Source organism: Oryza sativa, chromosome 11 (assembly GCF_034140825.1).
Source record: "Oryza sativa Japonica Group chromosome 11, ASM3414082v1".
In the NCBI taxonomy this organism is placed as follows: Eukaryota; Viridiplantae; Streptophyta; class Magnoliopsida; order Poales; family Poaceae; genus Oryza; species Oryza sativa.
This window is the reverse complement of record NC_089045.1, coordinates 31,043,940-31,068,618: the sequence shown is the minus strand read 5'-3', so window position 1 is coordinate 31,068,618 and position 24,679 is coordinate 31,043,940. Positions and strand designations below refer to the sequence as shown.

At 41.7% G+C, this 24,679-nt stretch overlaps 2 protein-coding genes and 1 pseudogene across 6 annotated transcripts; 1 reads left to right on the top strand and 2 right to left on the bottom strand.

Moving 5' to 3' along the window:
• Positions 1 to 6,545: 6,545 nt before the first annotated feature.
• Positions 6,546 to 17,995, top strand: LOC4351234 (ATP-dependent DNA helicase Q-like 2). 5 transcript variants are annotated; one of them, XM_015761592.3, is made up of 21 exons: positions 6,546 to 6,817; positions 7,229 to 7,304; positions 7,982 to 8,202; positions 8,598 to 8,744; positions 9,570 to 9,785; positions 10,224 to 10,328; positions 10,413 to 10,517; positions 10,899 to 11,021; positions 11,993 to 12,081; positions 12,997 to 13,033; positions 13,131 to 13,164; positions 14,456 to 14,508; positions 14,587 to 14,664; positions 14,747 to 14,812; positions 15,409 to 15,475; positions 15,550 to 15,603; positions 15,781 to 15,888; positions 16,025 to 16,104; positions 16,994 to 17,072; positions 17,330 to 17,547; positions 17,650 to 17,995. In XM_015761592.3, exons 2-21 carry the CDS (start codon positions 7,238 to 7,240, stop codon positions 17,824 to 17,826), a joined length of 2,124 nt encoding a protein of 707 aa, XP_015617078.1. In that variant the 5' UTR covers positions 6,546 to 6,817; positions 7,229 to 7,237; the 3' UTR covers positions 17,827 to 17,995. The 5 variants fall into 5 exon arrangements, 4 of the variants coding, with proteins under 4 accessions (XP_015617078.1, XP_066161412.1, XP_015617075.1 ...); XM_066305315.1 differs by having other exon boundaries at positions 6,546 to 6,822; XR_010737483.1 differs by having other exon boundaries at positions 15,550 to 15,888; positions 16,025 to 16,186.
• Positions 17,996 to 18,711: 716 nt separating this feature from the next.
• On the bottom strand, positions 18,712 to 19,992 carry LOC4351233 (probable pyridoxal 5'-phosphate synthase subunit PDX1.1; annotated as a pseudogene).
• A 1,765-nt stretch (positions 19,993 to 21,757) lies between these two features.
• Positions 21,758 to 24,208, bottom strand: LOC4351232 (GDSL esterase/lipase WDL1-like). The gene is made up of 6 exons (XM_015760014.3): positions 24,066 to 24,208; positions 23,335 to 23,412; positions 22,729 to 22,869; positions 22,590 to 22,666; positions 22,336 to 22,485; positions 21,758 to 22,239 (listed from the first exon to the last, which is right to left on the bottom strand). The coding sequence occupies exons 1-6, from the start codon at positions 24,186 to 24,188 to the stop codon at positions 22,026 to 22,028; spliced, it is 783 nt and encodes a 260-aa protein (XP_015615500.1). The 5' UTR covers positions 24,189 to 24,208; the 3' UTR covers positions 21,758 to 22,025.
• Positions 24,209 to 24,679: the final 471 nt, after the last annotated feature.

Below are 24,679 nucleotides of genomic sequence, written 5' to 3'. Positions count from 1 at the left end.
CAAGTGACAACCATGTTGACGGAACCAGCTGCCTCTGCTGCAACGTCTATACTGCATCACTCAAGGGCAAGCTTCGATCTTCACTTCTTTACCATAGCAAACAATAGTTGCCAGTAGCTAGGGAGTTCCACATTTGGTACTGGCCATTGAATTACACTAATGGGTTGTTTGGTTGCCTGATCCAAATCCCCTGCTCGTTCGGAACAGCACAAGTTCACAGGAGCCAGTGCCGCGTCCCTTCTTTGTGAGCGACTAGGAGCAGCGGTCGCCGGCGAAGCACAGCAGACGACGAGCAGCAAGCGCCAGCGAAGCGACGGCCAGATCCGACTCGTGCAGAGTGAAAAGTACTACTAGTAGTACTCGTTTTTTTTAAGTCAGTAGTGACGGCGTCATATTCTGCAGTGGGCGAACCGAGCCCACCACCAAAACCCAAACAAACCGATGGCCTCCACGTGGTACGGAACACGGATGGGGACACAACAACGGAACAGTGAAGCCGCGGCCACAGGCCATAGGCAAAACTAGTCCACCGTGGAACAGGAGATCGGTCAAACAGAATCAGATCGATCGATCCCCTTCTGCTTCCTTCTGCTCATGCTCCTACCGCAGCAAGAGACCGCCGCTTACAGCATCGCTCTCCACGCCTGCTGCGACCGTCTCTGTCTCGGATCTGCACAAGCACCAGGAGCCCGCACGCCTCACTAGCTTCCTCAACGCCGCCACCGAAGACGCCGCCTCGGTTTCCGACATCGCTGCCCGTCCTGAAGCGCTTCGTCGCCTCCTGAGCCCCGCCGGTGAGGGCGCCGCCGCCGCCGCCGTGGGCTTCCCGCCGGTGAGGATGCCAACGCCCACGGAAGCCTTCTCCCCGACACAGGAGTGTCGCCGCCGCCCCTTCGCCGATACTTGCCACCTCCTCGCCGGAGCCGGCCCGCGTCGAACTCGCCAGCACCTGCACGACGACTACACCAAGCCGTGCTTCTACCGCTCGCAGTTCGTCGCCCAAACCCCCCGCCGCCCAAGAAATCGGGTCCGATCTCTTCATTGCTTTGGTTGGTTTGATTCGATCGCAATCTCTGCAATCCCGTGGATTCCTTTTGCTGATTTACAGGGACAAGTTGAGCCCGATTCTATTTCCAAATCGAATTCTCCTCTGGTCCCCTTTCATGTCCGACGTGGTATCCTTCTCGATCTCTTCTTGTCGTGTGTATTGAAGCCGAACCTGTGCTCGACTCCTTTTCTACCATGGCCTCTCCGAGTCAAGTCCTGCATGAAACTGCTACTACCAGCACTGCTCTATCTCCGCCGCCGGCTCGGCCTCGACGCAAAACCGCGCACACCGCCACGACCCTGACCTCCAAGCTTCACATACCCCTAGCAACGTCCTGGTTCCAGAGCAATCCATTGCATGTACGCTGCTAAGTAGCAATCCTCCATGCAGTACTTGTCGTTAACACCTCCAAAACAGCCTGTTGGATCCACCCGCTCCGACTTCCGATTGAACGCCATCAATCTAGTCGCGAGCCGAAGCCGACAAGTCGCATGCCGTCTTCCCAGCCACCGAACGACCCGAGCGCTACGTCTAGCCATCTCCCTGTCGAACGCAGCTCATTGAAAGGCTCAGGCCACCCCGCCCAGAGTGTTCGATCCACCGACCAAGAACGCCGATCGCCTCCAGCTTCAATCAACCCGAGCATGGGGCCCCACGTCTCCTTGTTGAGAGTAGCTCACCGGAAAGTCCAGGCCACCCACCCGAAGTGTCCGACCCACCGATTGGATCGCCAATCGCTTCCGCCGCCATCGACCCGAGCACCACGTCTAGTCATCTCCCTGTTGAAAGCAGCCATCGAACGGTTCAGACCGCCGCCTGAAGTGTTCGATCCACCGATCAAATTCCGTTGATCGCCGCCGTGCTCCACCTTGCGTCCATGTCCGTCCCTGGACACCCTGTGTAGTCGTCGCGGCATGGAGCACCTCCCTCGTACCTCTACCATGGATCTCCCGCAGGCTCTGATACCACTTGTTAGAAAACCGGCCCCGAAATCACATCAGAAACCAAATGCGGAAGAAACGTCATAGGAGATCCAAACATGATGACGACACCGAGGCACGATATTTGATAACGGAGTTCAGCTGAAGCCTACATCTCCGGGGCACTGATTACGGGCGCTCCTCCCCAATCCAGCATATTACAACGTATTAGAGTTATATCGACTCATGGCCGGCTGCCGCCGGCAGCCGCTCCCTCTCGCTATGCTAAGTCGCCATGCGGTTACAACAGGCACGCCCCTCTATTTATGAGAGAACCTAGGATAGAGTCCGACTCATACTCTAGGCCTACACCTAGTACAACTCTAAGTCCTAAACTGTAACCGACTGCGTACACATATTCGACACAAAATTTAACACCCACTTCTCTGGCAGTGCACCTTATCCCAAGCGACAAGGCAGCGATACAGATCCCATTAGGCATACACGGTGTGGTGGTGCCATGGCCAATTGTGTTGATTTTCTCTGCCCACGTTAATGTTAGAGCTGAAGTTTAGATTGGCAATTTTCTAGATAAGAAGCACCCAAGAATACACTGCAAACACGTTTTTGTCGCAGCAGCTTGCGACCAGAGTATACATGCATGCACTACGATTCATCTTATTTAATTCAGACTAGCGTGGGACGCGCGCTGCACCGGTGGAGACAGAATGGAGTGTTAGTGATTACTTTTGGCAGTTTTAGCTTGATATAATTAGCAAAAGAAATTCGATCAGTTTATCTGACATAAGTGGCAGGTTTCTGTTTTTTGGTTGCAAGAAATATAATGTTGTCATGAAATCTTAAGGCAGGAATTGGAATTGGTTGGCATAGTATGCAGTGTTTTTTTAAAAAAATCATATTAATCCTTTCAAAAGTTTTTTAAGCTAATACTTAATAAATCATGCGCTAATGTGTGTGGAACCCCTCCTCCCAAACACACCCTTAAAAGTTAAATTTCGGAGTACATCACGGCTAGAGAAGGTACAGAAAGGACTGTATAAATAGAAGGTATTGTCATCGTTCATCTGATAATTATACATGCATATATGTACACACTCCATTGACAGAGAGAAAGTAGTGGATAAAATAGTTCATCTGATAATTAATAGATGTATATGTACAAAGTTAAGAACTACAATGAGATATTCTTGTCTTCCAAAAGTACACTTGAACTCTTGAGTTGTAAATGATCTCTATCCTGACCTATTAGACTGAAATATAAACCACGAAGGAAGTCTATAGCTAGAGTTACACAAAACAATGTGAATATGATATGGTATTGTGTTATTAAATAAGCCATGAATTTAGCTATCATCATAATCACTATATGGCAAAATATAAGAAAAACAGTCGCAGCGAACAATTAAGATATATGTACATTGAGCACATTTCTAAAAAAACAGTGACACTGGATATTTCCCATCCATCATCTCTGCCGACCATGTCAAAAGAATAAACGATCAACATGCGCCGCCTCTAAATTTTATCAGCAACATTAGAAGTAGCCATGTACGTTTAATCCTTGTGAACTAAAAACATCTTACACACAATGTTTTCTAAAAATATAAGAAAGCAAAGTAAAAATAACATAGATTTAAGAACATATTTAGTATAATTTTCTAAATCTAGACTGCACATGAGATATTAGAGAGTTAAGTTGGACAATATTAATCACATAATATTAATGCTTTCCTTGAAAACTCAAATCAGAAAGCTCTGAATCACAAGGACAATATATTCATGAATCACAGGGAACAGCGGCAGACAAATGCGATTGCACTTGAGGGGAAGGATTGGTACGAACCTAACAGTAATAGAGGTGATGATTACACATTGACAAGAGAAGATGGTGGGAGACTGCGGGGAGAGGGAGCACCGTCATCTGCAGGAAGCAATCAGAAGGTCAGTTCGGCCACCTCGTTCTCAAGCTGTACAATAAAATGGAATCAGCAAATGGCATATACTTTGTTAACATATTATCTACGGAAATAAGGGGGTTTTTTTTTTGCAAAAATACCATCCGCACAAGCTCCTAGCGGAGGTGACGCGTCGACTCCTGCCGCTATCTATGCCAGCGCCAAACGCAGGAGGCGCTATTTTCAGCTGGTTTGAAGGATTCTAATTTGCATCAAAAGATTTAATTATTCAACTGCGAGTATAAAGAAAACTAATTCTCAAGAAAGAACCCATATTCAAGGAACCTTAACATGCAATTTACCTTCAATTTAACATCAGTTGACTGCAAAAATTGACAATATATATTAGATGAGCAACCGATCAACACAATGATTAGCAGCGAGCCTGTTTAGATCCCATCCAGAATTTTACACCTTGTCACATCGAACGTTTGAACACTTGCATAAAGTATTAAATATAGGCTTAAAAAACTAACTGCACAGATTGCGACTACTTTGCGAGACAAATTTTTTAAGCCTAATTACTCCATGATTTGACAATGTGGTGCTATAGTAAACATGTGCTAATGACGGGTTAATTAGGCTTAATAAATTCGTCTCATGGTTTACTGGCAGATTTTGTAATTAGTTTTCTTATTAGTGCCCCAACTCCCCGTGCGATACCCTATATAATATCCGATGTGACACGTCAAAACTTTACACCCCTAGATCTAAGCACCCCCTATGATGGCAAAACCCTGCATTGCTTGTGGAGGCTCTGATGATGTATACAGGGGGAGCCCCAAATCGCGCCAATATGATCTGGCACCTGAATAGCGACTCAAGCAGCTCTGGTCTACTTGTGATCTCATGATCATCAACATCGATCTGCTCTCGGTCTCCCGTTACTGATCGAGATAAGATCGGTAGAAGGGCTTTGAAATATATCGGACGTTGTCGGAGGGTAAACTCCTCAAGCGGGGGACTGTGGGGGCCCCTCTTTTGGTTCGGACCGGGGACACGGGTGAAGGTTTGAGAGATGAAGGGAAGGTGATGCAGAGGGGGTCGGGCCCCTCGGGAGCAATGGGGACACAAACGGTCTATACAGGTTTGGGCCACTATGGAAGCGTAATACCCTACTCCTGTGTGTGGTTGGATCTGGTGAGGAAATAAAAGCGCTTTCCGCCCTCCGTCCCCCTTTTCCCCCACGCATGGACATCTTTTTATATGTTAAGGGGTTACCAATAATATTCTTTATAGGTAATTAATGTGTGTCTTGTCCTCTCGACGTGTGAAGCCATGCGCGCCTTACCGTGACATGGGCCCCATCCCATCATGCCGAATGACGTGGGCGTCCGCCCATGTCATTCCTCCTTAAATGTCGATGATTTCTGGCCATCCGGCTCCACCACAGGGTAGGGATCTCTCGAACGGACCGGCGTGGAGAAAATGTTGGTCCGAGTCTAAGGGAGAGGCAAAAAAACCCCTCATTAATGGCGACGGGACGGGGCAGACGCAAGCCATGTCCCCTGCCAGCAGCAGGCGCGTGTGCATAGTGCCCTGTCCTATGCCTATCCGTCGTCACATCGGTCATTCCCGCTGCAAGCGACCTGTTAGTGTGCATGCTCGCCACATTAAATGTGGCGTGCCGCAGCAGACAGGACCTCATTAAACGCGGTAGTTGGACGCTGGGAATGCAAGCCCGTGGCACACACGCGAATCAAAGCGAGGAGGGGCTCAGGGCGGGCCGACCCCTGGCTCGGGAGGCAGCCACCGCTCCAACCCCGGGCCCGACCCCCCTTGGGGGGTGCCACATGGGTTTGGGGTGGCCTTCTCCCTCTGTACGGGGTACCCCCGGGCCCATATCACCGACGGACGTAGATTAGGTTCGCTTTAAAAGTGGCCCACAATTTTACATAGATTAGATTTTCTTTAAAAGTGTCCCACAATTTGATTTTGTCATCTACGGTGGTGATAATACAATCTAGCAAATCAACGACCAGATTTTTTTCATTAATTTGAGAACTCGTATAAACTGCCCGATTAGTATAGGTACTTTTCCTTTTCCAGAAAGGGTACCCTCGTAATTTATATATCCTATATAGTTAGAACCAAAAGCTTGACATGCATAGGGCCACATACTTACTTACTGTAGTTATATTATAATAAATCTAAATATCCATTAGAACCATACATGTCACCTAGATAAATTATAGACACATTAGATTTTTCTCATGTTTGGTATATAACAATTTATGTGTCATATACAATAAAAATTTTAAATCACCAGATATCAAGCTTAAAATATTATCTTTTTATATATTATAATTTCTTTTCTTAAAGCTTTTTTTTACATATTTCTAAATTTTTCCGCTGCAACGCGCGGGGTAATCGCTACACCCCTGGTTTGACTTTTTACTTAATCAAACTTTGTTAAATTTGACTAGGTTTATAGATAATTTAGCAATAATCAAATTAGTTTTATTAAATTTAATATGGATATATATTGATAATGTGTTTGTTTTACGTTAAAAATACTAAAGTTTGCAAGGAAAAAAAAGTAAAACGACTTGTAATAAGGAGTAGTAGTATTTATTCATCTTCTTCCCCGCACCGCACCTCGGCTCTACCTACCTCTCCCGATTCCCCAATCTGCGGTGTGGTGTGGTGCGGTGCGAGCCGGACGCAGGCGTCGCCTCGCCTCGTCGCGCGCGCGGCTGTAGAGAGAGAAGCCTCGTAGACACCCTAGCCTCCTCCACCGGCCTTGCCCTCCTCGCGCGCACGGCCTCCTCCACCGGCCTTGGCCTCCTCGCGCGCACGGCGGGCGGGGCGTGCAGGTTTGGGGGAGTAGCGACGGCGACGCGCCCGACCTCCGTCCACCTGCCTCCATATCGGTTCGGTTCGATTCACCACCTAACTGTTGTGTTGCTTTGATTTTGAAAAGATGGATGTGCTATGTGGTATGCCCTAGACTATTTTTAAAAAGAATTACTTATTATGTGGCAGAATGAGGATTCTGTATTTCTGAAAATGGACCAAATCAGCCTCTAACTGGTTCTCTTGAACAAATGCCATATATATGCCGATCGATGCTTGTTATACATGGACATGTCAGTATTAGTTTACCTCAATTGTTTAACTATAATTAGGTCTTGTGTTTTGATGTTGGGTCCGAGTATGCCTTTTGATAGTCCCAACTCAAAGTGTACAATTCTGTTTCATGGACTCTAACTCAATACTCGTTTTTAAGGCAGTGGGTAAGCTAAGAAAGTCAGTTGCCTTTTTTTTCCCTTGTCATTGTGCAGGGCTGCAGCATGTATGAGGAAGACAACATTCAGGGAGAATTGTTACTCGTTCAGGCAGAACTTGATGACATCCAAGGTCACCGCTAATCATGCATATTCTGCAATATGTGCTATCCCTTTGATTCATAAACGTTCCTCGGATGAGATCAAGTGATTAACCCTTCTGTGTAATACATAAATGGGAGGCAGGGGTTTCTAGCTCACCATATCTAAGTGCAGTTGAATTAAATTATAGCAAGTACAACAATTTTCGGGGGTTAGATTGGCATCTCCTGCTCCGTTTTTCTCATTGATGAATATTTTATCACTGTCTATATTACATCACAAATACTAATTGTTATAAATCCATAGGTACTTTCATACAAATAATACAAAACCACATCCCTCTTTAGTCTTTAATTTTTGCCGGGATTCATAATATTTTTGCCGGGACTATTTAGTCTTTAATTTACATGAAGTCTAATTATCACCTTACACTATGATGAAACAAATCAACTATGCCTATATAAATATGCTGCTAATGTCATTATGTATCTTCACTTGCATTAATTTACATGAAGTCTAATTATCACCTTACACTATGATGAAACAAAGCAACTATGCCTATATAAATAGGCTGCTAATGTCATTATGTATCTTCACTTGCATTATGATCAGCAGTGGCCACCTTTTCCTTTGTGGTGCTAGTGCTCTGTTATTTCCTCATATTACAAATTATCCTTTCATTTTCTCACTTAAATTCATGTTTCTCAGGGCAAATTAGTGCACTGATTGATCGTCAAGAGGAGCTGTATGAGCGTGAATCACAGCTGAAAGCTATGCTCGAAGTATCTAAAGCATCCAACAACACAATCAATAATACCCCTTCAGTTGGTCCAAAAGATTGGTCTGGGAGCTTCTTATGGGACTCTCGGGCTGATGATGTTCGTTTTAATGTATTTGGGATTTCTTCATACCGGCAGAATCAAAGAGAGGTAAGGTTAGTAGAAGTTATCTATATTTTTATGTTGGACACTGCTTAAACAACTAAGAAGAGTAGAAGTTATCTTTTTTTATGTTGGACACTGCTTACAACTACGAAATAAAATACAAAGTGAGATTCATATAATCATTTCATTTAGCGAAGAAACCATATATTTGGTGTGCTTCAGACATACATGGGCTGCTATATGTATTCTATTATTTATCATTAACTTGTGTGTTGCTCAAAAAGAAATAATCTTTTAGAATTATGTTACTATCCCCACATTCTTTCCCTTTTGTTCTCTTGGTACTGTTGAGCCTAGCCCTAGATGTACATACCACAACTTGCTATACTGCTTACAGTTTCTTTATTTTGCATCCTTTTAAGCATATTGCAACCTTCCAGATAATCAATGCCATCATGAGTGGAAGAGATGTACTGGTCATAATGGCTGCTGGTGGAGGGAAGAGCCTCTGCTATCAACTACCTGCTGTACTTCATGATGGAATTACATTGGTTGTTAGTCCTTTGCTTTCCCTTATCCAGGACCAGGTATTTAAGCTTTCAAGATCGTAGTTTTCACTGCATTTTCCAAGTCATCAAGTAGACAAAAGGACACCCATGGACATCACGTATGAGAGAGATAGGATAATATCTGTGTTGTCAAAGCTTTATCTGTCTGGCCTCTAGTGATCCCCCGCGTGTTATACTCACTGTCTCTGCCTATAATCTCTTCTAGAAGAAAAGAAGAGGAAAACAGCCAGAGCTCTGCCTATTCAATCAAGAAGAATATAAAGAAGCATATACATTTGCAGTCACAATTTGAAAACTAAAGCAATAACTAAGTCAAAACAACTAGAACTAATTCATTCCTCGCTATTTCCATTGGCTAATGACTATAATCTCCATTTTGAGGTTCATATCCAGTTCTCTGGTGCCCTCGTTCCCTAAAGTAGCCCACATGTCCATGTTGTCATCACCCCTCATGGGCTCATCGCAACATGCATAGCCTGCATCATCCTCGTGGCCTAGTACATTCTACATTGCTTCCAGCTGGCTGTCGTCATCAACACAGACTCCAGATCCAGCTATTCAAGCGCTATTAGACTTGTTCCCCTATCTCTATGCTGTGATTTTCTGCTTTCTTCTGTTCTCTTCTTCTCACTTCTACTCTCTACTATGTTTCTCTCTGGTTCTCTTCTAACTCTTTGCTCTCTGCTCAGCCTTTCTTTAAGTCTCTTGTCTTCTCCAGGCAATGCCTGTACACCTGCCTAGTCTGCTTGCTGACATGGTGTTGTCTAGGCCACCATGACTACCATGAGAATTTATTTTATCTTGTATATGATCATTACCATTATTTGATTTGTTCAATTCTAGGTCATGGGACTAGCAGCTTTAGGTATACAAGCATACATGCTGGCTTCAACTACCAATAAGGAAGTCGAGAAGTTCGTCTACAAGGCGCTTGATAAAGGTGAAGGAGAACTGAAGATATTGTATGTGACACCTGAAAAGATATCCAAAAGTAAAAGGTTCATGTCTAAGCTTGAGAAATGCCACCATGCAGGGCGTCTTTCTCTCATTGCAATAGATGTGAGTTTTTTACCACACAATAAAGCATGTTTACTCTGATTAAGGTTGGATGATGTGCTTGTACATGCTTTTGCTTACTCTGTCTCTCTTAAGAATATTGTTTTGCTTTGAGTGTGTTTTACTATTTAAATACTAACCCATCCCTCTTGGACTAGAAAAAAATGATTTGCAAAAAAAACGAAGAAGACTTGTTGCCATTGTCTACACTCGTGCTAATCACTTGTACAAAATGAGCAGTTATGATGAATTGGTTTATTCACTGTTCACATTTTATAAGTTATTCATATTGGTTTTTAGTTTTTATTATGTTTCTCATCATATAATGATCTTATCAAGTGTGAGCATAGCTAGTTGACATATGTTTTAAGCAGTTAAGCACATGTGTATCTAGAGTCTGCGATTACCAATTTATCATTGTAATTAAGTGTTATCATGCAGGAGGCACACTGCTGTAGTCAATGGGGCCATGATTTTCGCCCAGACTACAAGAATCTTGGCATTTTAAAGGTCCAGTTTCCCAGTGTTCCTATGATAGCTTTAACTGTGAGTTGCGAAAATAATATCCATTTTTTACAATAATTAAATTTTAACTGTAATGTGAAATAAGGCCTGCTTCTTTTTTTGCAGGCAACTGCGACAAATAAAGTGCAAATTGATTTGATAGAGATGCTTCATATCCCTAGATGTGTCAAGTTTGTCAGCACAATTAACAGGCCCAACCTTTTCTATAAAGTATGCCTTTTCTCAATTTCAAATCGAGGAAAATCCATCCATACCACAGATTTTGCCAAATTCAAAGAATACCACAAAATTTGGGAAGTGCCAATTAATACCACAACTTTTGCCAACACTTCCTATCTGTACACTGAGCTAGAGAAATGTCACTTTGCCCTTCTTCCTCACCTAACCTTCAATTTTCTATCCTTTGCCTGAGTTTGAGTTGCTGCTGCCAGCTTGAGCAGCCACTGTTAGGAGCGAGTAGATTCACCCCAGTAGTCAGTAGACTTTTTCTTAAATATAAGAAAGTGCAATGCAGAAGAATGAAGATGTGAAGAGAACATTTCACTAGTCTTGTATAGTTGTATTTGCCTTTAACATTCTTTTGCTATTCAGGTATTTGAGAAATCACCAGTTGGAAAGGTCGTCATTGATGAGATTGCAAACTTTATAAGTGAATCGTACCCGAATAATGAATCTGGGATTGTTTACTGCTTTTCTAGGAAGGAATGTGAACAGGTTAGTATAGTCACTGATGAATGCTTCAAGTTTCTTTTATTTGCTGACATGTGATTTGGTTGGATAATCCACTATCTGTAACTTTTGAATTTCTATTCAATTCTGGTTTGTGTTTTACAGTCTTTCACATGCTACACTATCTGTCAGTTCATATATATTCGATTTGCTAGATGCTAAATTTAACATAGGGTAGCTGCGGTAAAGATTGGAGCAATAAGAGATTGGTAATGGGTCAAGGCCCATGGGTTCTTTCACAACCATACCTGCCCTCATATTTTTAGGTCAAAAATGTATAAAATTTCAGCCCACCCCATTTTAGACCAGGCCCTCAAATTTTGTAGGCTAAATAGTTGGGCCCATTACCACCCCTAGACACTGGTGCATGATAACATTGCATTTTGTTTTTGATAAAATTATATGCTATTGTTGTTTTATGAAACGCCCATCTAAAGATGCAGCAAGGTTACAGTTTTGAACAAATAGTTGCTGTTTCGTGAAATTTACTCTTTATATAGTTAAAAATGGGCAGTGGTTGAAAGCCATGTCTTGGACTTCTCTACTTTACTGACTGCACATTGTCAACTTTAGTTCTCTCAATGCAAACATAAAGCTAACATGAACTACATTCTGAAAATAAGAATTGACAAGTAACCGATTGTTTTCTTTCTTCTCAAATGGGAATAAATGTTTGCAAAGTATGATTTCATTGGTTGCATCTTCCATTTACTAAATATTATGGCTTACCATTTTCAGTTACCATCTGAATTTATAATTGTTAGAGATTCTTTTGATATGCACTATGCCTAACACATGATTGCTGCATCTATATCTATACTATATCCTAATGCTGTGTTTCATGGTTAGTCTTCAAGGACTTTCTTGTATTCTAAAATGGCCATCCGCTGACCAACAGTATCTCTCACACTGCTTCATCAACTATTTTATAATTCTGTGCTTTTACTGACAAACAGGTCGCAAAAGAACTGTCTGAAAGGGGTATTTTAGCAGATTATTATCATGCAGATATGGATGTTATTTCTCGTGAGAAAGTTCATATGCGGTATGCTCAGAATTTTTTTTATCCTTGTTTGTTACTTTGAGATGAACTTTATTTGGTCTTGTACATTTATAAGCAACATATGTAGTACATACTGATCAACAAGGTTGAATTGTCTCTCTCTGAACATGCTCACTTTTGAATAATCACATGCATATAACTGCAAAGTATGGAATTTATATGTAATAGGAGAGTTCCTCTTCAACTTCATACAGGTTTCTCTCTGAACGAATAAATTAAACATTTTTAAACTGTATAAATTCTTCATTTGCTATGTATGTTTGTGCGTGAAAGCTTTAGCTACCAATATTATTCTTATAATGTTTAATAATTCTAATATTAAAATCACAGTAACCAGAATGAACCGGTGGTTTAACAGAGCAAAAAGAAAGCGGAACGTAGCTCAGCTCGGTTCAAGATGCTAAATAGTTCAGGTAAAAGAAAAACAGCATAAATGGAATGTTGTATATGACCCGTGCAACCGTGCTAGTTGGAGCAAACTTGCTGTCTTTTGTGGACAGGCTAACTCTCCTACCACCTCTTTTTCTGGTATATCTGCAAGAGGCATGTCATATAACAAGTTTCCTTGGCTATACTTGCACCAGAGGAATTAAAAAGAATGAATGTGCAGTTTCTCAAAATGTCTACTTTTAATTACTATTGTCCAACTGCTCAATCCCTTATTGGATTACAGCTGCCTGATCTATGAGTAGCATGTTTCTGATTTAGTTGAAAATACAAATCTGTGTTGTTAATCACCTTTAAATGTTTTTGGACCTTGTAAGTATGATGCAATGATGCATTCAACAGTAGTTTTGTACATTGAAATTTCTATGACTGTAATTCTGTATCGCCATTGTAATTTGATGTTGAGCTCTTATGGTTGCCGACAATTTTGTGAACCATTTCTTTCAACAGCTGGAGCAAAAGCAAATTGCAGGTCATTGTTGGAACAGTATGCATCCACCCCCCCCCCCCCTCGTCTATGCCCCCCTCTCCTCTCTCTCTCTCTCTCTATCTCTAACATTCAAGTTTTGTATTAATTTATGTAGGTGGCGTTTGGAATGGGAATCAACAAGCCAGATGGTGCGTTAAGTTTTGGTCTTTCATCATAATGATGACATATGATGTGTTCAAGATGTAGATGTGCACTTATCTAATCTAATTATATGGTACCAGCAGGATTAAACAGATGGGGATTAGCCCGTCATTGATCGCAGGTCATGGGAAACAGTCGAAACCCTGTAGATGTTATTACAGGTAGTAAAAATATTAGGAAACTTAAATGTTTGGTAAAACATGAAGAACTGTGTTTCAAGGCGGCCAAAATTTCCAACTATTTAGTAAATTGCCCCATAAGTCTCTAAATTTGCAAGGTGCAAGTTGGTCCATTATCTTAGAAGCTGGAAACGTTCTAACTTGTATGAATGATTCAAATAGATTCAGAGCTGGTGCTTAACCAGCGTCAGGAAGATAACCTGGCGTGTCAGCTACTGGAGAAGGGATGTAGATTTAGACTAGGAGAGAACATAGGTGAGAGAGATTAGACTAATTGATTTTCATTGCTTAATAATAATAGACACAATTCCTTCCTTATATAGATGGAATTTAACTTGACCCCTAAGTAAGGACTCGATCTAATCTTATCTCTAACTAGATCTCAATCTAACTTATCCCTATCCGAAGTACACGTGGTCGGCCTGTCGACCCGATGATCATGACACTAGAGACACCTCACCACAGTTTTTAGGGAAACCCTCCCTATAATTCATTTGAAATATATTCTTTGTCGCATATCAGAGTGATGAGACAGGCTGCTGTTCTTTCTGACTATGAGGTTACAGGGAAGATATGAGAAAGAGTAGTTGGGGAGAGAATGGGAGAAAGAAGAAATGTCATATTTGTTTCCACGCGCCACTTCACATAAGTGTCTAAGGCCACATGGATGCCTTGTCAAACCAACTTTTGATCTATTTGAACCAATATGTGTTCATGGACTAGTTTTCAGTTTATTTGCATATTTGAATCCACTTGCAAACTTTTCGAAGTACTGTATGATATCTTCTTTCACTCGTTCTTTCTCTTATATCCTCTCACAAATCTGACTTACTGGAACTAGTTAGATTTGTGCTATGGCATAGTTCATAATTATTTGGACAATCCATATACTATATGTTCCCATGCTCCTTCGTTGTCCTAGAATATTTCAGCATAGGCTTCTCAAATAAATTGCATGTCTTTTGTATACTGTGACTACTATTAGTTTTTGAATTACCGATAAGTAGCAGTTACAGACTGGTGATATCGAACAAATTGGACTATTATGTTTGCAATTACATATCTAAGAAATAAATTAAATCTCATTTTGTTTCTGTAGTCAGGTTTGTGATTCACCACAGCCTTAGTAAATCTATGGAAACATACTACCAGGTACATCTAATTATTTAACCAACTTTCTTCTTTTCTCTGACTACTTGGTCCATTTTAAATAGATCTTATTGATTTTAGGAAAGTGGAAGGGCAGGGAGAGATGGACTACCTTCAGAATGTATTCTGTATTATCGACCTGGTGATGTTCCACGCCAAGTAAGACTAAAGATGTCTTCCTTTTTCTCTTGGTGTGGCTTCTTGCTTCCTCTTATCGATATGCTGTTTTTTCAATGAGCAGAGTTCAATGGTCTTCTATGAAAACTGTGGCCTGCAAAATCTTTATGACATAGTACGATATTGTCAGGTAAATTCCCAGTGCTCCGCCAAAATGAATAATATTTGATTTTCTTAATTCTTTATACCCTCAACATAGATTTTGTTAGTCTCAGTTCCGCCCCTTTTCTACTCATAACTGTACAAGAAAGTCATTTATGTATAATCTCACACTGCTGTTTAAGTGATCAATCCAACTGAACTTCCTGCCTGGAATTTTGTACAACACTCCAAAAATAACTTCCACTGAAAATGTACAGGAGCATAGGGATCAATATACCTTTCCACAGAAAATGGACATCATAACTTGCTGTCGGATCTCTCTCTCTAGGAATAAAACATGCAATAGGTCCTGAGATAACATAGGACAAAAGTTGTTCATACAACGAAAAGTAATATTGTAAAGTTTTATTGCAATATACTTATACTAGAGTCCTACTCGGAACTGTGTGAACAGACTTAGGCCTATATAACAAGTAATAAAGATTAGGAAATAGTTTGAAGCTCATTAACTTACATGACCTGAGCATGCTATATTTGCCATAATTAGCTTTTTTCTGAACATCCAACATGGTTATCTGTAGTTTATTCACATTTATTTCTGATCGTAAGCTCGCCTGTTTATAGTCTAAGAGGAGCTGTCGTCGTGGTGCTTTCTTCCGGCATTTTGGAGAGGCTGCACAAGATTGCAATGGTGTTCTCTCATTACTTTCTGAGTACATGACTAAACTTTTGGATTTATCATACTTAAACAGTTTCTTCTTGTAGGAATGTGTGACAACTGCACTTCTAGTCTTGAGCTCAAGGAGATAGACGCTACCCGTATGATGATTTTACATCAGCTTGGAAATTTTACTGTTGCACTGAATTACATACTTGATACTTGCATGTTCTTTAGTTTATATTTTTACAAAATGGTATTTTTGGGAGACATATTTCTTGGAAAGATTTCGTTTATGTATATTTACACTTCGATTGTTTCTATGACTTATTGTACAGACCATACTAAAATTATTGTTTCGCTTCTACATGATATCCAACTTAATGACCAAAGAGCTACATTGTTGCAGCTGGTTGATAAGTTCAAGGCAAAGTGGAAAGATTTAGGTGAACTTCCTCCAACCAAACACCCTTTTTTGTGTGATTCAAGTTGATGATTCATTTAATTTATACCATTTGCCTGCATAAATATTGAATGACCCAGAAAACAGTTCTGATATTACTACTGATCATGGATAAGCAGGTTGTTCAAATGAGTCCATTGATCTTAAGAAAGAAGGCATTGAACAGTTGGTAGTTCAACTTATACTCGATCGGGTTTTGGTATGTGTGACTGCAAATACTGCCATGCGAATTCACAAGTTTATTAATGGTGATTAATGTCCATTATGAATCTCACATTCAGGTTTATAATTCACCTAGTACTGCTACTATTGAAACATTTATTTGGAGTACTTCACTTGTAACATTAAATGTATGTTTATATAACTACTGCAAGTTCTATAAGAACTACTTCAACCATGGACAAGGGCTGAGCACCACACACTCCAGACCCAGCCCAAAATCCAAGACCATGGTGTAATACCAGATCTGGTTTAGTTGTATATTTATTGGTTTGTTTTATTTTTATTTTTTTCTGTATCTTATAATGGTTTTATATTCCCCCCATTTGTAAATGTAGCTGTGTAAGACAGCAGAATAAGAACCAGGTTCCAGTGGTTGCTATACTCCTGGCTACTAGCTGGGATTTCATAAACTTGCATAAACCAACTGGTTTTGGGAAACCCTGTAGATTTGAAATGAGCATTTTGCTTTGATAATGGCAATGTGGAAAATAGTGCTACCTTTTTTCTGGTTAACTACACGACACATTCTCTATAATTACCATGCTGCATTGTCTTGTGGTCAAAATAATTATATTTTGCCACTAATGTTTTGAGAAAAAAAATCAATAAACGTTTTGAAGCAAAGGTGTTTGTGCTTGTATTGTGGCCATCCCCAATCTTTGTTTTCCAAAAATGAAGCTTTTGCTTTTATAATCTTATATATCAATAAAAAGCAGTAGCAAGATCATAACATTATGAAACTATTTTAACAAAAAGTCTAATAATATGGTCTTCACATTTTCATAGCTTTAGCTGCTTTCTTTGTTTGCCTCAAAGACCTTGATTTGATTTGCAATGATTACTGAAGAACTGTTTATCCCTCTTAGAAAGAAGAATTTCAGCATACAGCATATGCAACCAATGCATATGTTGCCTTGGGACCACTGTGGAAGCCAGCACTACAAGGTAAATGTTTCTTTCTCGTGAACTTTCCATCTTATTTTACGAGCGATGGATGAACATCTTATGTGTAAAGTTCAACGCTTGAACACACCACTATCTTTGTTATTGCTAGATGGATTGTGACCGTACACTAATTAAAATTCTGGCCCTTGACCTGCCTTAAACTTTGAGGTTTTTCTTGATGTGGTCATGTGTTCATGTTTGGATAATTTAGGAAATTGTGGAACGTATGTGAATATGTTTTTTTCGTATATATGCAGGGAACAGACCGGTCAAGCTTAGCGTTGCTTTTCACTCTCAGGATAAAGGTAGTGGATCCAAACGGACTAAGCGCAACCAGATGAGTAATTTGGAAGCTAAGCTTGATGACCTGCGGAGAGAGCTCTCTTCCAGTAATGGAGGCGTATTCCCACATGCTGTTCTTTCTGCCCAGCAAATTTCCCTCCTGAACCGCCAAAAACCAACCACTGTTGCTGAGGTGAGGTTTGGTTCAAATATTCTCTTATCCTACTTAGTGCTATCCTAAGTGTATATATGGACCGTCTCTAATTTATATGTACATTTTATCTGCGGCCTGCAGCTTGAAAAGCTTATAGGAAAGGTTAAGACAGGTAAGTACGGGAGCGCGATCATTGAGCTCATGCTGTTACATATTGATTCAGAAGTAGCCGGAGGAAAGGCCTGTGCATCGAAGAGGCAAAAGAAAGATAAGGAGGATGTTATTTGTGTTGAGAGTAGCGAGGAGGAGGATGTTTAAGCGTTATCATGGTTTTTCTTTTGAAGGCTAACGAGGCAAATTTATTGTTGAACCTTGAGTGAACCTTGAGTTGTGTTGGGATTTAAACGAGTTCTGAAATATATGTAGTTGAGGAATTACAGTGTCAAGCTAAGGCAAATATGGAATATCTAGGGAATGTTTTGGTTTATTGTCATTTTCAACTTTACCAGGCTTGGTATTTTTTAGAAAAAGCAACAAACCATCGTCCGCTAATTAGCTATCATATCACAATTTGATAATTACATAAGTTCACTTATAAAAAACTATACCAAAATTTGACAATCCTTCAAATCGAACACATTCTAACATTGGCCGTGTTTAGTTTCATGCCCAAAATTTTTTTAATGTATATGGACACACATTTAAAGTATTAAAAGTAATCAAATAACAAAACAAATTATATAATCCTACCGTAAACTGCGATGTGAATTTATTAAGTCTAATTAATTAATCATTAGTAAATGTTTACTGTAGCACCATATTGTCAAATCATGGCGTAATTAGGCTCAAAATATTTGTCTCGTAATTTACATGCAAACTGTGTAATTGGTTTTTTTTTCCGTCCATATTTAATGCTCCATGCATATGTCCAAACATTTGATATGACATTTTTAGCCAAAAATTTTTAGAATCTAAACACACCCGTTACTAAAACTTCGTAGCATTGTCATATTTTGGTAAGGTTGACTTTTTTTTCTTTCAAACCCTATTTGGGAGAGCTTGAAACTAGTACAACTCTCAGAATCTCTGGCTCAGAATTCTTCCCGAAATAGGGCCTGACTGATGTTATAGACCGGAGAGGTCAGAAAGGCAGCATGTTGGAAATCAAAGATGATGCAATATCCCAACACGTTGGAATGAAACTTGGGAAATAAAAATGGAAATTCAACAAAACTTGAAGGCAATTTGGCATGGTAATGAGTGGTGGCGGCAGTAGAGAAGTGCTATTGCCAATTAGTAGTACTCCAGTAGCAATGAGGAGAAACTAATCAACTAATAATAATGGCAGCAACAATCATCCATTCTCCAGTCCATTGTGAGGAGAAAATTAGTGAGAGAAGACGATTGTTGATTCACATTCACCATCCACCGGTGCGGAGCTGAGAGAGAAGAGGAGAGAGGGAGCAGGAGCAGGAGCAGGAGCTGCTCAGTGGGAGCGGGCGGCGTAGCGCTCGACATTTTGGTCGTTGAGGTTGATGCCGACATGGCGTCCCCGAGGCCAGCGCTGACGTCGGCGAGGATCTCCGGATCGCTGTAGTGGGTGACGGCCTGCACGATGGCGCGGGCGCGGCGCGCGGGGTCGCCGCTCTTGAAGATGCCCGAGCCGACGAAGACGCCGTCGCAGCCGAGCTGCATCATGAGGGCGGCGTCGGCGGGGGTGGCGACGCCGCCGGCCGCGAACTGCACGACGGGGAGGCGGCCCAGCTGCTTGGTCTGCATGACCAGGTCGTAGGGCGCGGCGATGCGCTTGGCGTAGGAGAAGACCTCGTCGTCGTCCATGTTGCGGAGCGCGCGGATTTCGCCCATCACGGAGCGCACGTGGCGGACGGCCTCGACGACGTTGCCCGTGCCGGCCTCGCCCTTGGTGCGGATCATGGCGGCGCCCTCGCGGATGCGGCGGAGGGCCTCGCCGAGGTCGCGGCAGCCGCAGACGAAGGGGACGCGGAAGTTGTGCTTGTTGATGTGGTGGGCGTCGTCGGCGGGGGTGAGCACCTCGCTCTCGTCCACGTAGTCCACGCCGATGGCCTCCAGGATCTGGGCCTCCACGAAGTGGCCTATGCGGGCCTTGGCCATGACCGGGATGGTGACGGCGCGCTTGATGTCGCGGATGAGCGCCGGGTCGGACATGCGCGCGACGCCGCCCTGGGCGCGGATGTCGGCGGGGACGCGCTCCAGCGCCATGACCGCGCAGGCGCCGGCCTCCTCGGCGAGGCGTGCCTGCTCGGGGGTGACCACATCCATGATGACGCCGCCGCGCAGCATCTGGGCAAGGCCCACCTTGACGGAGAAGGTGGCGGCGGGGGGCTTGCAGGAGACCTTGCCGCCGCCGTAGAGGGCCACGACGCCGTCGTCAGAGGACGCCATCCTGTGGATCTTGCCCTGGACGAGGTGGAGTGGAATAGTAGTGGATTGGTGGGATTTTTTGGCGATTTGGGATGGAATGTGATACTGATATGGTTGCGGTGGCCGTGCTCGTGGCCCCAAATGAAAACGTTAAGGTTTATCTTTCCCACGGACTTTCCCCATATTTCACTCAAATTTACTGTTTAAATTTTCAAAAACTGTCCCGAAATCTACTTTTATCCTGTATTGAAACCTCAAATTTATGTGGTTTTTGGTTGAAAGTTTCTTATCGAGTTAAAAATTTTCTAGTTTGAGCTGAATTTTTTCTCCGCACAAGTAGAAAGGGGGTGTATTTTTTTTTCCGCACATGTAGAAAGGGGGTGTTTAGATCTAAAGGTGTAAAGTAGAGTGTCGCATGGGGTGTTCGTGCACTAATAAAAAAATTAATTACAGTATCCGTCAAGTCAAATTTATTAAGCCTAATTAATCCATCATTAGCACATGTTTACTGTAGCACCACATTATCAATTCATGGAGCAATTAGCCTTAAAAGATTCATCTCGCAAAGTAGTCGCAATATGTGCAATTAGTTATTTTTTTAGCATATATTTAATACTTCATGCAGGTGTTTAAACGTTTGATGCGACAAGGTATAAAATTTTGGGTGGGACCTTAAGTTTCTATTTTGAATCATTTGTTTTTTACAATTCTTAGTTGAAAGTTTTCATATTTTTCGAATAAAATTTTTACCAGAGTTTAAAGTTACTAGGATTTTAAAAACAAGGGGTGTATGCACGGTATACTACCATAATCCGACTTCTTATCGTATCAGATATGGGAACACGGCTGCACGTAGCAAAAACCCCAAATAGAGACGTCTGCGTGATCACGGCCCTGACTCCTGCCTGGCGCACCTGCGCACGATAGCAAACCGCCCACACAGCACGTTTATTTCTGGTAAAACTTAACGAAAGCCTCAACTTTGTAAAGGTTAGTGGCACAGTTTAGGGGTAAAACCCAAATTATTGACCAATTTAAGCTAAGCACGACTTGTCTGCAAATTTTATGGCCGGAGGATTATTGGGCACGAATTCTATAGGTAAAATTTTGCATCAGAATAGGACTTCTCCCAGTCCCAAGATCATTATAATACTCTATTTTAATATAGGCTTTGCTGACAGAGTAGATTGTACACAAGCCAGATGGTATTCTTTATCTTCTTGTTTTTCCAGGGCGAACCCTGCTCGGCTCCGTTCTTTTCTCCAATAAAAGTTGGATGAAATTAGATATTCATGGCACGTTTTTTAAAGTGCTAAACGGTACGTTTCGTACGAAAACTTTCTATATGAAAATTACTCTAAAATATCATATAAATATATTTTTCAAGTTTATAATAATTAAAACTCGATTAATCATATATTAATACCACATCGTTTTGCGTAAAACACGTATTCTTTATCTTCATCTTCATCTTTATCTATATGAGTTTCAAAGGGTTCCCAGGTGTAACTTTATTTCCTACCTACTCTTTTGAGTCTGAAATCCAAATAAGTCACATACTCCCTCAATAAGTCATTACTCTCACCGTTTCATACTACAAGTCATTTAACCTTTTACTTAGTCAAATTTCTTTAAATTTAATCACGTTTATAGAAAAATATACTAATATTTTTTAATATAAATAAATATATTTAATTTTAAATTTTAAAAACTAATTTGGTATTGTAGATGTTGCTAATTTTTTCTATAAACTTAGTAAAACCTATATTTACCTAAGATAAAAGCCAAACGACTTATAATATGAAACGGAGGGAGTAGTATATAGCGAAATGAGTCACATAGTATATAGCGAGATAATCATGTGCATTGTCTCACTTATGATATATAGCAGGCAGGGAGCAAAGCAGTTAATATCATCCTAAATCTGATTTTTTTTCAGCTCGATCGAGCTGAAGCCTAATCCATGACCCCTCGTCATCAGCTAGCATTAGACCCCTACATATATAGTAAGACCGAAGGGGATCTTAATTATGAATCATGCATGTAATGTTGCACGTTGGAGCATGCATGTATATGCTCCATCATGAGATACTGAGATTGAGACGAATGGAAGGTCAGTCCCATTGGATAGTCCTGTGGAAGGTCCAGTCGGAGGGGTTGACGGTGGATTGGCCGCTGGAGGAGACGAGATCATAGGGTGAGTCCTCCCCAAACTCTGTCGGCATCGCCTTCCAGTGCAGGCATGGATCCCACTCTGCCTCCTTGAGGATCCTCAGGATCTCTTCCACAACAATCTTGCTCCCTTCTTCAGACAGATGAAGCCCATCCCTGCACCCACCCACATTCACAAACAAACCACCAATTGATCCAAATAGATATGATACTGATCAGGAAATGGATGAATTATCAATCAGCAGCACTCACGTGAAGCAGGCCGTCGCCCAGTCGTCCCGTTTCTGCATAGCATTCCAAAGATCAACCACCTTCAGGTCCATCTCTTTGCATAGAGATACACAGGCTTCGGAGTATAGGCGGCAAGTTTCGTTTGTCCGCACTATCTCACTCAGGACAGTGCTGCATGGATTATATGCACAACATTTGAATCATACTAGTACTTTCCATTCAAATATCAACCAACAGATCCTAGCCAAGAAATTAAGATTATCCCTAATTTGCACCTGGTTGATTTTCGGAGCGTCTCCTCGTTAAGTGGTGGGCAGCTGAGGAAGATGACACGGGTCTTCTCAGACAAGCTCTGAACATAAAGGCAACAGTCAAGCAAGTTCACAAACGGTACAAGCAATTTGCATTCTGTACCTTCAGGTGGTCTGCGATCTTTCTCATGTTGTCTATGTACTCCTCTAGTGGCACATGAGGTCCAAGGCCGGATGAATGGGCAGCAACCGAATCATTGCCACCAAAGTAAACTATTACCAAAGAAGGTTGCACGGGCGAATCCTAAGACAAAAACGGAGTTTACAAAGTAAGTAATTTGGTAACAGTCAGCTAAATTTGAACCTGCAAATCGTAATGAATAACATCATAGTAAATAAAATGTATTAATTCTGGACAATGATTCTCAAGACTATCTAGAAATTTGATGCTGAAAGTACTCCAGAAAATTGTTCTCTGGCACATTTGAAGAGTAACATAAATCATACAACAACTGAGCCACTAAATGATAGCCAACCTGCCTATTCCAAGCACGGAAACATAGAGCCAGATTTGTTCTTGTTAGATGAACAATGAACAAAAGAAGGGGATATCACTAAGATAAGAATCATCAGATTAGAAGGGAGGACCTAAGCAAGCATGTTAGTCAGGAAGTACAACCACAGTCAGTACCAACTACCCCCAACCAAGTTAAATCATCCACTCCACTTGATCTGGTCCTAGGGACAAGAGAAAAATGCCCATACGTACCTTGGGAAAAATTTTGTCAATGACTTGAAGGGCGCGCCTTGAGTTCCAACCAATATACCCTCTGAGAAGGATATCAGCCTGAATGAGTTGAGCATTAGTGAAATGTATAGTATAGTATAGTAGGAGACCGATTAATACACACATTATGCTGAAAATGGCACAAGCAAAACAGAGGGTATTTGTGGGTGGGTCGACCTGGGAACAGGACACTGATTCAAGCCAAAATGAACATGATAGATGCAACTACTCATAGATGCTCGGAAAATCCTGGCCTACAATAAGTCAACGGACAAGGAAGCATTTTTATCTTGAAAGACGTATGAGTTGTTTAAGACCGCCAATGGCCATAGAAAGGAAGTTTCGCTGAGCCCTATGTTTTGAGGCACTTGTAACCCTAGGTTTAGCAGTTTGTTTAAAGAACATCTCCCTCCCACTCCCAAGCAAGGGCAGACTGAAATCAGTTGCCCCGGAGTATATACCTTTAGATATAGCATACTTCCTCGTTCCTATCAAACTAACTCGAAGCCTTACAAGAAAACAAGACAAAGCATCTCTTGTATTAAAAAAAAAGACTAGATTTACATTGGCCTAGGCATGAGGAATCAAGATGCGAGAAGAAAACGAATCTCCTATGGCAGATGGGTAGGAATTGAACAATCTAATATGAAAAATTTGGAGGACCAAAATAGTTAGTTGATGTGGCAGGGAGGGATGGGAGAGCAGAGAGAGACCTTGCGAGCGTAGATGTCTGCAAGGGCAGCGCCCCATCCGCCATTGCTGAAGCTGAACTGGACGATGGAGGAACCGAAGAGCACGAAGAGCGGCCGGCCTGGTGCCGGCGCAAAACCAAGCATCCTTCTTCCTATTCGAGATTGGATTGGAGAGTGGAGAGGGTGGTTCTTGATTTGTTCGATGGGAGCAGACAGAGAGCAGCAGCAGGTGGACCTCAACTGCACGCACGGCTGGATTAATGGAGAACAAGAGCTGTGCACAACAAAAAGAAAAAAAAAGTGGCTTGTGCGATCTGTTTATTTAACCGGAGCTGGAGTAGTATACTCCGCGATCAATTGAATCGACCACGGTCTGCAGTGTACCATGGCTAAAGAATTTAAGGAGCAGAAAATGGCAGATACAACAGTACTGGTAGTAGTAGTGGTATTCCTACAACTACAATAGCAGCACACAGACCTCGGCACGGCAGGATGCTGAAATTTCTAGGTGGATTGGAGTTATTGCAGCGACATTAATAGTTGGATCCGGATCCTTTGCAATCTGAGCACTGTTTCTACAGTTTCACTCTCACTCTAGGAAAACAAATGTTTTAAATAGCGGGCTAAGACATTTA

What these genes read in the sequence shown, in the direction of transcription:
- LOC4351232 (XM_015760014.3), bottom strand. Translation starts at nt 24,188, where the DNA reads ATGCTTGGTTTTGCGCCGGCACCAGGCCGGCCGCTCTTCGTGCTCTTC. An exon ending in ACGCTCCGAAAATCAACCAG is followed by an intron (nt 22,486 to 22,589) that starts GTGCAAATTAGG and finishes TAATCCATGCAG; the next exon opens with CACTGTCCTGAGTGAGATAG. An exon ending in TGGGCGACGGCCTGCTTCAC is followed by an intron (nt 22,240 to 22,335) that starts GTGAGTGCTGCT and finishes GGGTGGGTGCAG; the next exon opens with GGATGGGCTTCATCTGTCTG.
- LOC4351234 (XM_015761589.3), top strand. Translation starts at nt 7,238, where the DNA reads ATGTATGAGGAAGACAACATTCAGGGAGAATTGTTACTCGTTCAGGCA. An exon ending in TTTCCCTTATCCAGGACCAG is followed by an intron (nt 8,745 to 9,569) that starts GTATTTAAGCTT and finishes GTTCAATTCTAG; the next exon opens with GTCATGGGACTAGCAGCTTT. An exon ending in CTGGTGATGTTCCACGCCAA is followed by an intron (nt 14,665 to 14,746) that starts GTAAGACTAAAG and finishes TTCAATGAGCAG; the next exon opens with AGTTCAATGGTCTTCTATGA.